General features: G+C 33.4%; 3 protein-coding genes across 4 annotated transcripts; 1 reads left to right on the top strand and 2 right to left on the bottom strand.

Moving 5' to 3' along the window:
• Positions 1-352: 352 nt before the first annotated feature.
• Positions 353-6,027, bottom strand: LOC25490151 (ATP-dependent 6-phosphofructokinase 6). The gene is made up of 13 exons (XM_013606610.3): positions 5,796-6,027; positions 5,665-5,711; positions 5,520-5,559; positions 4,951-5,013; positions 4,721-4,858; positions 4,047-4,205; positions 3,838-3,891; positions 2,648-2,716; positions 2,386-2,515; positions 1,953-2,218; positions 1,298-1,346; positions 1,050-1,204; positions 353-722 (listed from the first exon to the last, which is right to left on the bottom strand). The coding sequence occupies exons 1-13, from the start codon at positions 5,898-5,900 to the stop codon at positions 438-440; spliced, it is 1,560 nt and encodes a 519-aa protein (XP_013462064.1). The 5' UTR covers positions 5,901-6,027; the 3' UTR covers positions 353-437.
• A 1,457-nt stretch (positions 6,028-7,484) lies between these two features.
• Positions 7,485-9,561, top strand: LOC25490150 (early nodulin-93). 2 transcript variants are annotated; one of them, XM_013606609.3, is made up of 4 exons: positions 7,485-7,905; positions 8,224-8,282; positions 8,558-8,633; positions 9,044-9,561. In XM_013606609.3, the coding sequence occupies exons 1-4, from the start codon at positions 7,791-7,793 to the stop codon at positions 9,157-9,159; spliced, it is 366 nt and encodes a 121-aa protein (XP_013462063.1). In that variant the 5' UTR covers positions 7,485-7,790; the 3' UTR covers positions 9,160-9,561. The 2 variants fall into 2 exon arrangements, with proteins under 2 accessions (XP_013462063.1, XP_013462062.1); XM_013606608.3 differs by having other exon boundaries at positions 7,526-7,905; positions 8,221-8,282.
• Positions 9,562-9,757: 196 nt separating this feature from the next.
• Positions 9,758-13,116, bottom strand: LOC25490149 (golgin subfamily A member 6-like protein 22). The gene is made up of 5 exons (XM_039832119.1): positions 12,796-13,116; positions 11,879-12,695; positions 11,194-11,673; positions 10,359-10,534; positions 9,758-10,262 (listed from the first exon to the last, which is right to left on the bottom strand). Exons 1-5 carry the CDS (start codon positions 13,114-13,116, stop codon positions 10,215-10,217), a joined length of 1,842 nt encoding a protein of 613 aa, XP_039688053.1. The 3' UTR covers positions 9,758-10,214.
• Between the last annotated feature and the right edge of the window lie 2,067 nt (positions 13,117-15,183).

The raw sequence follows: 15,183 nt of genomic DNA, 5'->3' as shown, positions 1-15,183 counted from the left end.
AACTTCACGTGGTTGGTTCTGTGTAAGAAATTCACTGCATCTTGTTCTAAACCCACTCCATTTCCATTCGTTTCGTGGCAGCATTCATTTGAAATTAAGTAGCATTATAAGAAGCATCACCTTCCTTCAATCTCAAATTCACAAAACGATAAAAACTAAAATAGCTCATACTCAAATTTTGCCTTGTGCCATACTTAATCAGCTGAGTAAAAGACTACTTGAGTGAAGACTGAGTTTCATGATTAGACATTTTATGAAATGGACAAATAAAAAAAACATATCGGTCATTCCTATGAAACTTCATTATATGAATTCAGTACTTTAATTAGACACACCCCAAATTTTACAAAAATAAGTCTAATCATTTCAGCAAAACTTCATCATATCACTAGAAACTCCACCAAATACAATTTTGGAATACAAGGCCTTATCTAATTTTATTTCTTGATACAACTGTCACTGTCAGCGAGGTTTCTTGATTTTTGATTATCTTTGCTCTTGTCCCCTTCCATCAACTGAGTGGGAATTTGCTCTACTTTCTTCGCTTCCTCACCGCCACCATTGCAATTGCTCCCTTCTAACAACTGAGTTGGGGATTGTCCTGCTTTCATTATTTGATGAACATCTTTGGGTTTCAAAAAGCTTGGCTGGTTTGTTGAAGAAAGCATTCTTGCCCACATTCTGTCAGTAATCACAACGTTGTTCATCTTCTCGGTGATTCTCTGGGTATCAAAATTTGAACACATATTCTCTATTGTCAGAATAATTATTATCTTAGAAAAATAAAAAAACCATAAATAAAAAATTGGATGCAAATAGGTGCCTTAAGCATTTGTTATTGTGCACAGATGTAGTGAAAACATAAAACAAACTTGATTTATACAGTAATTTTATCTTTCCATCTCAACGATAGTAGCATATCTGATATATTTATACTTTATAGACATACATTATTTACAACCACTCGATATATATCAATAACAGAAAGTTAGAGTACCAAAAAGAGAGAATCAGATTATAAAACTGTGCGAGGACATCTAGTAACTTACGTTGAATGGAATATAAGTATGTCTGCCATTCACAAGTCCAGCAGTGAATCCAGTATACCCAGCCATTGCACCATGAACTGCACTCTGAGCAAGAAGTGTGCAGTAGACACTGTCTGATGCATTGCTTGGAATTGCCCGGATCATGTAAGTTGGATCTGGCAGATAACCCAGTTAAGAAATCTAGCCATAGTAGTCTAAGATACAACGAATAGATCAAAATGGAAGAGGATGCTGTTAACAGAACTGACCTATATATTTAAGAACAATGGCCATCTTATTCTCCTTTGCAAAATGATCCTATTTCAGCAAGTTGGATGTTTATTAAAAGGGTGAGCAAGTTGTACAAATTGACTGTTCTTGATACATGGACTTTTATCAACACACAAACTTGCAGTAAATAAATATATAAAAACTGGAAAAACAATGCAACTATGATAATCTACAGGGAAGCCATGTATGTAGTATTTTTTGTGCATTGAGTGGTATGCAGAGGTATTTAGTATCTTCTGAAAGTGGAGAAGGCTTGCAATAACTGAGTTTATTTATTTATTTTTAAACTTAAAAAAAAAAACAGCTTCTTGTATAAGTTGAAATTCAAAATTCCGTTCTACATCTTTATTTTTATTGAGCTCTCCAGTTTAACATATTCATTTACAGTCATAACTTCTATGTAAGTAAAGAGCCATTTACTTATTTTTATTGGGATCCCATCAGCTAAAAAAAACTAATCCAAATAGGGGTATCAATGAATCTTCTCTAGCACTACTTAACTAGTTAACCTGTAGTTGGTGAGAGCTCCTCCTTGAGTTCTTAATTCCTTGGTGTAGCAAACAGCATTATGCTATATAATTTGTTTAGGAAGAGGATCATGTTTTAAGAATCTTCTTATATACAAGTTAATACCTTGATCTTATGAGATATCCATAAACCAACATCTTGAAGTAGCTTGTTTCCAGAAGCATCCTTCTGGTCCATGTCTTGCATGCTTTCTGTAAGCAGATCTTGTCCTGCTCCCTCAGCTATGACTATGACCATATGTCCACTTTCTTTCAGCCTTTTCGTAATAAATTCATAAAGTCCACCCTTCCCTTCAAGGTAGAAGGGTGACTCTGGAATCAAGCAACAGTCCACATCTCTACTAGCAAGTGTAGCATGCATCGCAATAAAACCTGCAGTCATAGTATCCATTATGACACTAAAAACAAAAGTTTGATTTAAGAGAATAGCATACGGTGAAATATTTTAGTCATTCCGTTTGGATGGAGGAAGTACGGTTCAATTAAACTCAGAGGCTTATAAGATATAAGATATCAACATAAATGTAAAGTATACATACCACTATAACGACCCATTAGCTTTACAACACCAATGCCATTCTCAACACTTTCAGCCTCAACATGTGCTGCGTTAATGGCACGTTGAGCCTCCTCAACTGCAGTATCAAAACCAAAGGACCTGTCGATAACCTAATGAAACAGAAGAAAAACGATATGAAGTTTCTACAAACATAGATAACCGACTCATCAGATGCAACCGTAACTCAAATGACAAGGTTAGAGTTCTGGATGAAAAGAGTAAGACATTGAGATTGAGCATACCGGGATGTCATTATCTATGGTTTTTGGAATACCAGCAATTGCTACTTTCAGACCCCGCCGTCTAACTTCCTGTATGATAACCAAAATATGCTCAGAATGCTTATTTCCCACGTTAAAAAGATGCCAAGAACGATAACAAGTCAATCAGGCAGTTAAAAATAGAAAACATATGTACGGTTTGTTTAAGTACAATCATGTGCTCCCAGCTGTTTCTTGAACATAAAGCTTGACCTAATCCCACTGTTCCTTTTCAATATTTGCATTTGCCAAAAAAATTATGTTCCTTGGTTATTTAATTCCTCCGTTCCTTGTCATATTCAAATTTCAATGTAACATTAATTATTGTTTTGTCAATATTATCCTCAGTGATTTATTGCAAAGAGCAATAGATTGAATGAAATCATAAATGATTCGGGGTATTATAAGAAAGAGATAAATAGTTTTATAAAAAGTAACAAAATTTGTTGATCATCTTGGTATATGTAAAAGTTCCTAAAATGACAATTAAAAAGAAACGGAGAGTGGATTGCCAAAAATTCACGATTATGTTCAATAACTTCAGTAGATATATAACAAGGAAACGGAAGGCAATGCAGAAAGTATGCATACTTACATATGAAAAAACCAGTTTCTAGAAGACATTGGTTAACTAACAATTTCCACTACACTATCATCATTTGCACTGTCTGGAAGGAAAGAAGAAAGAAACCAGAGAATGCGGAATGCAGAAATTATGCAAACTTACATATGAAAAAACCAGATTCCAGAAGACATTGGTTAACCAACAACTTTAGCTCAAATTTGGAAAAGGATAAGTCACAAATGTGATGCCTGTCAGTAACTTATTTAAATGTTTTATCATTTGAAACTATTTTATCAGTGCTATCTCTGTGTGTGAGGGCTTGCAATTAAAGTGAACATACGAAAGCAGATAAAATGTTGCTTACCTGAGATACAGAATTCAAAATTAATTTGGAGAACCTAATCACTTGTATTGTGAAGAAAAAGTGTCTACTCAAACACAAACAAGAAATTCAACAAATATGCATACAAATTCTATGCAAACGTGTCAATTTGTAATGAAGAAGACATATTAAAAACATTTTTTCATTGACTGAAATATGCTTATTTTCCTTACTGGAATCCAAATAAAGGAATATTCTATTATGACAACCTCTGAATCACCATACCTCATAAATCACAGCAGCTCCTCGCTGTGTTCCATCTCCTCCAATGATATAAACCTGAACCCATAACCCAAACAGTGAAAATCCATGTCATGACAATAACCTACTCAAGTTAACATTGATATAATTAATAGACTCCAAATTTATGATTCCATCATTCAGTATCATTGGAAACTTTTGTAGAATATGGTTTCACATAGTAAACTGTTAACCTGATTAATTCCCCGATCCTGGATGCTGTCAACTATCTTGCCAGTATCATGCCCCCCTCGGGATGTCCCAAGAATCGTTCCTCCACGCTTATGGATGTCATTGACCACTTTAGGAGTTAAAGTAATGGTGTTCTTCGAATAAAAACCTCTATAACCACCCTGTGTAAAATTAGATATAGCTCGGTGGTGAAACCAATGAATCAAGAAATGCAACTCAAGTAAGAAGACCGACGTGAAAAAAAGTAAAGTGGAGAGAAAAGTGACTTCACGAAAACCAAAAGTTTGTTTAGTTCACTCTTTATCTGTATGTATCTTGAAATATACAATTAAATGAAGAAAGTATAACTTCAATTACTTTTGTCCATTTGGTCACGCCTTTCACAAATGGAAAAGGATATGGTCCAGGTTTCCAAACTTGTGCAAAGAGCACGCTTCCAGTAACCAGAGAACATATAATAATGTGTACTAAGTTGGAATATTATCTGATCAATTACCCCAAGAATAATTTACAATAATGAAATAAGATATCCAGAGACAAAGATGTAAGGGACAAAGATGTACTTCACATCAATATAAGCTTACCTTCCTAGCACATTTCACAAACTGTGCAATCCAGAGCAACAAATAATGTAATGACTAATGGGTATAAATTAAAAGAGAATTTAGCCACTCACATCTATGCCAAGGACTTTGTCGACACCGTACATGTAAGAAAGACCGCACACAATTTCCCTTATGACAGTGTTGAGGCCAGGGCAGAGACCACCACATGTGACAATACAAGCAATGACATCATCTGATCTAAAATATACCTATACAACAATTTACTAGGTTGTCAGTGTATTTAATCAAAACTGAATCATCTACTCCTAATAACACGTGTACAAACAACAAGCGAAATAACCTTTTGTCGAGGTCCTGCACGTCGAAAATGAACACCTCTTGGGCCATCTTTGTGAACAACAACCTATGGAAAGGGACAGTAAAGTTTAGAATAAGAGATAAGTGCAGTGTTTTTATCTTATTTACTTTCCTCTTTCTCTGATTTCAGTAAAAACTCAACCGTAATAATAACAAACATTCAGCTTATTATTTCTATTATCGAGTGTTAATGTAAGTATCAGTTAGTAATCAATCAATCAAGGATTTAATTTATATACACCGTCAGTATAAAGTCTTCTTACACTGTGACTCAATTGTAATTTTGTAATTGTTAGATGATTAACAATATTTGACTTTAATCGTAACTACTTTTAAAGTAACAAACGTGAATGGTTGAGATTTGCTGACAGTGTAAATGTTTTACACCGATAGTGCATAGCAATTAAACTCTATAACGAATTCAAGTGTAAATTAGTTGAAGTTTGATAGATCAGGTAATGCAGAAGAATGCATAGTAAACATGATCGAGATAAAAGCAATGAAGAAAATGAACAAACAGGTCGAGTGCATAAACACAAACAGATATAGAACCTTCTGAGGAACGGTGTCATCCATATGCACGAAATACTGCCTGAAATCACAAAAAGCAGAAAATCAACATTTCAAATAACTAACACATTTGGTTCTGAAAAGTCAAATCACAAATTCAGAAAACTAAACAAAGTGATTAACTTACTTAACAACCGAGTAAGCTGGATTAGATCGAAGTGGATTAGGATATGTCTACAAATCACAAACAAAATCAGCGTAAATGAATGCGATCGCAAATGTAACTGAAAAAATTGGGAGAAAGAGAGAGAAAAATACAGGAAGATTTGGAACGTAGTCGGAGAGATGAGGAACGTCTTCGAGTATGTAACCAGCATCGCCATGGACGACCTTCATCTGTGAATTAGATTCGCTTGACGCCATTTCTTCACTCTAAAGAATCTTCACGATTTTTCTGTTACTATTTTTTCTTTGTTTTTTGGATTTTCGAATTAGCGGTGAAGTAGAAAGAATGAGAGAAAGAGAAGGAAAGAAGAAGAAAGGAAAGAGAGTGGAATGAATGATAATATTTATAGAAGAAAAAAGAAAGAAACATATGCTTATTTTTTCGGCGATCTGCTGACGTGTCAGGGTGGGTTGGACCGTTCGTGTGTGGAGATGGAGGGTGGAGATTAAAAGTTGAAATGTGGAATCTGTATGCATACTTGTTGTTTTACCAGAAGAAAGAAAACTAGTGGCGCGTTCTTACCGGGTACTGTTCTCAAGTGTTATGATGCTGCCCCCTGATTTTCAACAACATATATTTTTGTAATATTTAATTACAAATATCTACCAAACAAAAGTAAATAAAACGCATAGAATAAATTCTCTACTATGTCTCATACTCCTATTTTACTCTATTATGCTTTATTTGAGAGTTTGAAGGGAAGGGGAAGACAAATTCTAGGGTGAGAAATATATAAAAAAAATTGATGACAAAACAAGAATGGATGATTTATTGATGAAAAAATTGTTTACGGATTTATTGTAAAAGACATTGTCTTTTTTTATCCTTAAAAAAAAATTTGTTTTTATTTTTTTCAGTCGCTAAATCGAGTCTCACATAGATCTCACTCATAAATATATTAATGTGCATTATATTTTTTTACTTTGTTTTGTAAAATGACTTTAATTTTTGTACTGAAAAAATAGTTTAATTTTAACACAATGTCATTATAAAAAATTACATTGTCGATAAAATCAAATATTTTAAATGATCTGACGATTATAGATTGATTAATGTGTAAAAATATTTACTAAAAATATGTGTGAATTAAGTTTATGTTTCTAAAGGTTTGAACTTTAATCTTATATATTTGCCTTAATTTATAATATATCATTATTATTTCATATGTTTTGTATATAATTTTATCATTTCCATTCTATGATGTTATTTTTTTAATATATTTATGTTATATTTTGCATCAAACCTATTATTTTACCCATATGTATAATATTAATATTGATAAAAGAAATTACATGTTGCATTTTGGATATCCAAAAATTGATACAAATTAAATTGCATATATTTAGATCGGATCAAACTTTTTTAAAATAGTCATCCAAGCCGAACGAATCACATGCAATTTTTATTTTAAATCGAATGACTTTTTACCTCAAAATTGATAAAAATGCACCGCAAATATCCTATTTACATCTCCGATTTTCATTACACGTGAATACGTCGTGAAAGTCTCACTTGTTCTATTAGTCTCAAACCGCCGTCAGTGTTTTTTTTAAATGCGATTTCGTTTTTTTATTGGTATATGCCAGCGCTGGCTGCTACTTTTGAAGGTATCAAAACAGTACATGGTGCAGTGCAATATTTTAGTGGAAAATATTATTTAAAGAGCAGTGGAGTGGAGCATTAGGTGGAAAATTTTGAAGTATTGCTTTGCTGTTGTTGGTGGAGATTACTCAAATACAAATGCTTGCAACTTTGCTTAATATTTATTTTAGGATTTTATTTTAGAAAGAGAATAAATTTAAAAGAGAACAATAATGAAGGAGAGAGTCTAAGGAAGGAAAGAGACGTTGTATGACTTCTAATTAAATCTAAACTTATTGTGACACTTCATATAAGCTCTGTTAATAAAATGGCCAAATTAATTAAGGTTTTTAGTTTAGAGACTATTTTAACATGTTAATAATGCAAGTGAAGTAATATAATACAGTTAACAATTATCAATATCTTATACAAACCGAGGCAAGCAATAATACAAATACCATTCTCAATATATATCTTATACAAACTCAAGCAAGTGAGTGAAAGCAATGGGAATTCCATCAGAACTGAGGGACATGTGGATTGCCAATAAAAACACAAGTTTGCAGATTGCTTCTCCTGCAGAAGAGCAGAAGATGTTGAGGTCTAGTCAATGTACAGCTGGTAATTACTATTTTTTTCTTATCATATTTTCATTAATTGTGTTTGCCAATGGATCTTACAAGGATCTTAGTCAAACATACTTCAAGCCAGTTTTAATTTTCTTATTCATGAGTATGTTTCAAGCTTATGATTTGCTTCATATACACGATATACTATCAATCATGCATGTTAATCTGTTTTCCAAGATTTTCATCAATCACGTCATATATATAGTGTGGATAAAATTGGTTATTTGTTTTTAGCATAGATTACATAAATTCACTAAATCTTCTGATATGCTTGAATTTTACCATTTGACATTTTCTTAATATGCAGAAGGTGTGCGTGCTGGATTCAAGGCAGCCGGCATCGGATGCGTGACCAGTACCGGGCCTACTGTACGTAATTTTTTAGATGGACAAAACTTAGCTGCATTTTCTTAGGTGTTTTTTCATTTGCTTCTTGACTAAAAATACATTTTTTTTTTTTTGCTTTAACAAACTTCAAAAAAATTATGGATTTGAGAAAATTATGTATAGTTTAGTTAAGAACCATATGAATGTCCTTAGATCCTTAAAGGATTTATGTTCTGTTTTTTTTTCTAACTACACTTATGAACCTTATCTGTTACATATGAGCTATTTTTTAATGTTGAGCTTTACAAAATTCACAGTTGGTTGCAGTTAGGATGATTCCATGGGCAAAGGCAAACCTCAATTATACTGCTCAGGCGCTTATCATATCTGCTGGTGCGATCTCAACTTAAATTTGTGTTACAAGAGCACTTCGATCACTGATCAGTTATATGTTATCAAAGTCAGAGAGAACTTCAATAAAAAAAATGCCACCAAATTTTTAATTAATAGGAGTAAAAGTGTAGCGTTGTTGGTATTAATGTATCTTTTTTTTAGTTAACAATCTCATTCCACTGTGGAAAGGGACTCGACTAATCAAGAGTTTGATTGAAAGTTAAGTAAAATCTAACAGATTCTACTTAAAGATAAAATTCATTAATCACTTGAACCCTATTACTTGGTTTACAAGTTACAACTTATTCTTAATTACTAACTGTATTTAAAATAGAATTGATTGTCACTGTATGTTATATATGAAATTCTAATTTTGATAATATAGTGGTTTTTGGTTGTTTTACATGCAGTATCTGTTGCGTCATTCTTTGTTGCTGCTGACAAAATTATCTTGGCTTGTGCAAGAAAACAATCCCTACTGCTAGAAGAATCTCTGAAACAAGAAAGATGTTATGCAGGCAGTTGAATATCTTGGGTTTCACACCCCATTCCTATAGCACTGATAATCAATCTTAGTTTTTTTTTTCTCTTTTTATTTGGTTTTCTCAACAGAATAATGTGCAATGAGTGATAATCCCAACCTTGGTCATGGTGAGCTAATGAGCTATTACAAAAGCTTTTCTTCTTTCTGAGACAACCTCTATCCTCTCAGTGGGAGGTTTTTCGTTCTTGAATAATAGATTTTGTCTTGTATTCATTTAGTTCATATGATAAAGTGTGAAATTGTCTATCTACCCCTTGATGCTTAGTAGATTTTAAAAATCTTTATAACTTTGTTGATGGGAATAAATTTCTTTATGACAAACATGAAAACATTTATTCCCATCCTCCTTATTCATAGTAACAAGTAAGCGTGCTCGTGTCCTTATAGTATCGTAGAATGCAATTTCCGCTATAGAAACCCGTATGATTCGATTAAGTGTAATTATTTTAATTGTCCAATTATTACCTACATATCATCATATATTTATATGTCAAAATAATATAGTACAAATTAAATTGAACAAAATATTAAACCTTGTATACAAACATTAGCACATAATATAGGGTAGGACTGTCAAATAGGACAAGCAGGATTATGGAAAGATAATTCGAATACAAACATATATAAATTTAAATTTAAATTCAAAGGATAGTAAATAAGCATGCAAGATAGAAATGATTAATCATCTCCATGTCATTTGCATGGAGATGAATAAGACAGAATCCTGTTAATACATCAGCACATAAGCATAGTTATCTCGACACAAAAAAAGGACATCTACGTCGGACACCTTACAAAATACTTCCAGAGTTAATGTTTGTTTGATCTAAGGAGAGAAACAACTATATACAAATCAAAACCATATCAAAATACGACGTTGGAAGAGGTTTTAGATGTCAAAATATAATTTCTCTTTGCACATTTAACCTTTAGAAGATGACCCTACCTCCAAATTCAAACGCTGTTTGCCTTTCTGTTTGTTTAGCTCAAGAATTCTACCTTGAATCTGGTCAAGTAAATCCACATATTCTATATTGTTATCCGAAACGCACCAGACTAGCAATTTCTTGGTCTCTTGCTTTATCCTGAATTCACATTCAACTTATTTATAACTATCGTGCAGGTACATGAAAATGGAATGTATCATAAAATAGAATGGAATTTGAATAAGAAATACGAACCTTGATTTCAATGGAGTTGGTTTTCTTGCAGTTGCTCTCAGAAATCACTTTTGCCCACTGCACAAGTTCCCACAAGAGATCAACGGATGATTGATTCTTGTTGGTAATGTTACAAGCACAAATGAATCTAACAGCTTCAACATGTTGCTGATTATCGATAAGATTCTGAACAAAATCTGCAAGGTGCGAGAAAACTACGCTTCATGAGCTGAATACATCTCAAAATAAGTGGGGGGAAGAAATGAGAACATCTCACCATTTAAAATATCAACCAAAACTATTAACATAATATAAAGGGAATTCAGAAGTAACTACTACCGTGTTATCGATGGCCGAAGGTTTGCCATGGTGGGCATTCCTTTACAAATTTCCTATGGCTGTTTTCAAAAAATCTGCCACTCCATGGCAGAATGCGACCATGGCGCTGCCATCTAACAACACTGACTACTTGTAACTGCCAATTTTAATCGGACTTTTTCCGTTACAAATTTGTCTTTAAACAAAACAACAAATCATTTCCAAATTTAAAGACTAATAAAAGAGATATATATTTGAAGTCTATTTCATTTTCACAGCATTAGATAAAAATACCAATTTTCTCATAACAAAGGAGATATGACCTATTGGGGGAAGCAAAATTAAACTTTTACATCTACTGTATGAAGCCAATCTAATATCAGTTCAATTTCCTACCAGCAAATATTCACACATTTCATTACCACTTGAAGTAACATACACTTCAAAGTGAGATGAAAATAAGTATAATGGCTCAAATGTACAGAAAAACAAGAAAGGAGATACTAGTGTATGATCAAAACATTTTAAGCTAACATACCAGAAATTTTATGTGTCAAACCCATCATTCCAAACAGCTCTACTGCTATTTTGTGCTGAGCAACAAATCCAAAATACTTCAAAATTTCATCTTTATCAAAATAAGGAACCAATCCATAAATTGACAGAAGGAGCAGATAACCAAGAACCACCACGGAATTTTCAGTATTTTCACTAATGTACGCTTTCAAATTGAGGACTAGTTTCAATGCTTCTTCTTGTACATGAGGTTTGATATGTGGTGAGATTCTCATTAGTTGTTCAAGCAGAACAACGTGGCTACCATTAATAGTTACAACATTGTCTCCCTTACAATGTGGAATGATGTGGTTCTGTATTATATCCAGAACATCTTTTGATGGATCTGAGGATGCTAGAAGATTGACTAGAATGTCATTTCCATGTGACTCAAGTTCGTCAGTCTGTTCAACTCGGAGAAACTGCAAGCTTCTTCCATCAATGGCAGGATTTGGATGATCTTCTGTGAAAGATGTACAGAAAATCAACATGCCAATAGGAATTTTAAAAAATATAATATAATATGAAAGAATGTAACCTCTCTCCTAGATTGGAATGCATGGATGATAGATAAATCATTTTATTTTATACTATAAGTAACAACCAATATCATTATATCAGGTTGAAATGAAATTGTCTCATTAAACTAGATGAGGGAAAACATTTACCTGATTCAATTTCCTCTTCAAAAGATTTTATAAATGTTTCATATTGATTGTCTCTTAACTCAAGTTCCTTCAGTTGCCCTTCAAATTGATTCTCTTTTGATTTCAGCTCCTTTAGTTGCAGTTCAAAACGATTTAGTTCAAATTCCTCTTCTTTTGATTCAAACTCCCTTACGCGGCCTTCAAAGTCCTTCTCTTTTGATTTAAACTCTCTCACTTTGCCTTTAAATTCCTCCTCTTCTGATCGAAGCTCCTTCACTCGACTTTCGAAAAACTTCTGTTTTGTACCTAGCTCTTTCACTCGGCTTTCAAAATCATTCATTTTTGTACCGAGCTCCTTCACCCGGTCTTCAAAGTTCACCTCTTTTGATTCAAACTCCTTCACTCGACCTTCAAGTTGATTCTCTTTTGACTTGAGATCCTTCACTTGGCTTTCAAGATGCTTCTTTACTAATTCAAGCTCCTTCAATTTGCCTTTAAATTCGTGCTCTTTCAATTCAATTGCATTTACATGGACTTCAAGTTGTCGCTCTTTTGACGCCATCTCCTTCACCCGTCCTTCAAATTGTTTCTCTTTTGATTTGAGTTCCTTCACTTGGCTTTCAAAATGCTTCTTTTCTGATTCAACCTCCTTTACCCAACTTTTAAGTTGCTTCTCCTTTGAATTTAGCTCATTCACTTGCCTTTCAAGACGCTTCTTTTTCGATTCCAGCTCCTTTACTTGGCCTTGAAATTTCTTCTCTTTAGATTTCAACTCCACCACTCGACCTTCAAATTGCTCCTCCTTTGAAATTAGCTCCTTCTCTTGCCTTTCAAGATCCTTTTTTTCTGATTCGAACTCATTTACTCGCAAATAGCTTCTCTTTTAATCCGAGCTCCTTTAACTGGCTTTCAAAATGCTTCCTTTTTATTTCAAGTACCTTCACTTGGACTTTAAAGTCCTCCTCTTTTGATTCAAACTCCTTCACCCGACCTTCAAATGCCTCCTCTTTTGATGTAATCTCCTTCACTCGACCTTCAAATTTCTCTTGCTTCGACTCCAACTCCTTCGCTCGTACTTTAAAGTGTTTCTCGTTTGAATCAAGCTCCTTTAGCCGCCGGTCACATTGCTTCTCTTTGGAATCAAGCTCCGTAACCCGATCTTCAAATTGCTTCTTCATTGACTCAAAGTCTTTCATTTGATCATGCTGATCAGTACTCCTCTTGTCCCTCTTGTCCATTACTTTTGATAACTTACGCATTTCTACTGTAATTCTTCTATTTTACCACTAACAAATATTTTCAAAGCATCAAACTCTTCCTCTTTGGTCTTAATTTCCTTAGTAGATTTATCAACTTTTTTGCGTAAGAGTCTCGAGCTCCTCTTCCTTCCACCATCTTTATTGTTGTTAGCCTCGATTTTACGAAGTTCTATCTCATTTTTCTTGAGCTCATGCTTGTAATTTTTAATCAACTCCTCAATTAAACACACCGGTGCTTCCTTTTCTTCAAGATCTTTAACACATTTTTCAATTTTACTCTGCATTTTAGTGTAATATTGACTAATTCTTCTGACACAACCAACCTGCTTTTTCTTGTTTAGAAGCTCGTTGGAACGCTCCTTAACATCTCTCTCAAGGGATTGCAATTTTAGCTCCTCCACATTCTTCATTCTTTCGCAGTTCCTGATCAAAATTTCAACCATATCAAATTCTCTCTTTATGTGATTCATCCTCACAGAAAATGGCCTATCGACCAACCTCCTCACATACACCTTTGGCTTCTTAACCGAAGTGCGGAAGGAATTGTTGTTATCAGCAAAAGGCACTCTTAATTGGAAGTGTAGTAAGCCTCTACTGAGCAGAACAATCAGAGTTATTATTACTACATGTTCCCAAATTGAAAGTTGACAATAACTTCTTTCCTCTCACAGGTTCATCATCATAATCAGATTCAGAGTCAGATAAACAGTTTGACATGTTAGAAGCCTTAAATAACCGTTATTGAACTACAACAAAGCCTTGGCGGCAGTGTAAACTACTTCAAATCCTGAGAAGAAAAAAGAAGGTTACAATAAGAAAATCCTAGATAATCATATCATCACTCCAAAAAACAGGCGTTTCAACTTCAATCTAAGAAAAGGGAAAACGAAAACAACGTCATGCATGCAGTAGTAATAAAGAAAATTAAAAATATGTTATATGCATTGCCAAAAATAATATATTTACTAGGCTCCGTTTGGTTTGGTAAAAGAATAGCAGGTCGTTGATAACCTAGCTAACAACGAACAAGGTAGCTAATTGAATTCTTATTGTTTGATAAAATTAACGTTGAACCAGTTTGTAAATATAAAGTAACATAATTAATTAATATGTAAAAAAATCAATTAAGATAAATGAGGTAAAATTGAGAGAGAGAAAAAAACCTTTAAGCTATTTGAAGAAGCTTTTAGAAAAAGCTTATAAGCTAGTAAAAATAAGTTTTAAGCTCGGGAGAAAATGAACGTTACAAAGTCTTTTTTAGTCTTATAAGCTTATAAACTATGAACTACCAAACCTAGATTATTGTGGTTGCTAGTGACTATAGAGATCTTGCTTTCGTGGTTTTCACAAGACATGCAATTATGTTGGGGGAGTGGAATTGTGAATGATGAAAAAAAGACATGCAAAAAGACAAATGAAGACGACATATATGGCATGCATATTAATGTTGTGTGATTACTGAGGTATGTTTAGTTACTTACAGTGCGTGCATGCATGCAGATTATGTTGGGTTCTGTGTTTGTCTACCTTCAGCGTACTTAAAGAGAGAGCTAACCCAGAAGAAAAAATAGGAAGCTTGGAAGGTGAAAAGGTAAAAACTTCTTAGAATTTTCTAGCAAGCAAAAGCAAGTAAGAATGATGAAGAACCCAAACTTGAGGTTCCTATAAATCAAAATAAAACTGGCATGTGTGTCTGGGCTCCACCGAATATCTTGCACTCGAATAATTAATTCCTTAAAAAAAAACTACAAAAAGAAAAAGTTAAAAAGAAAGTGAATTCCTAGCGTTTATGAAGGAAAAAAAATCAGTTCTTTTACCGCTGAACCTAGACTTTATTCTCAACAAGTACCACCGTTTATATTTTTTTTTAAGGGGATTACACCACCGTTTATATATATGTATGACTTTAAAAAATAATTATGTTTAAGTTCAACGACACTTTGAATAAAATATTAATAGGTGGTGAGGTAAAATTGTAGAAACTCGTATAAAGTTCTTCAGAATTATACGAGTGAGTTGCTTCAACATGACATGGCTCATTAGGACCCATAAAATACTTTCGAGTGG

This window comes from Medicago truncatula, chromosome 3, assembly GCF_003473485.1.
Source record: "Medicago truncatula cultivar Jemalong A17 chromosome 3, MtrunA17r5.0-ANR, whole genome shotgun sequence".
NCBI classification, from domain to species: Eukaryota; Viridiplantae; Streptophyta; class Magnoliopsida; order Fabales; family Fabaceae; genus Medicago; species Medicago truncatula.
Note: the sequence above shows the minus strand (reverse complement) of the source record. Positions and strands in the feature narration are given on the sequence as shown.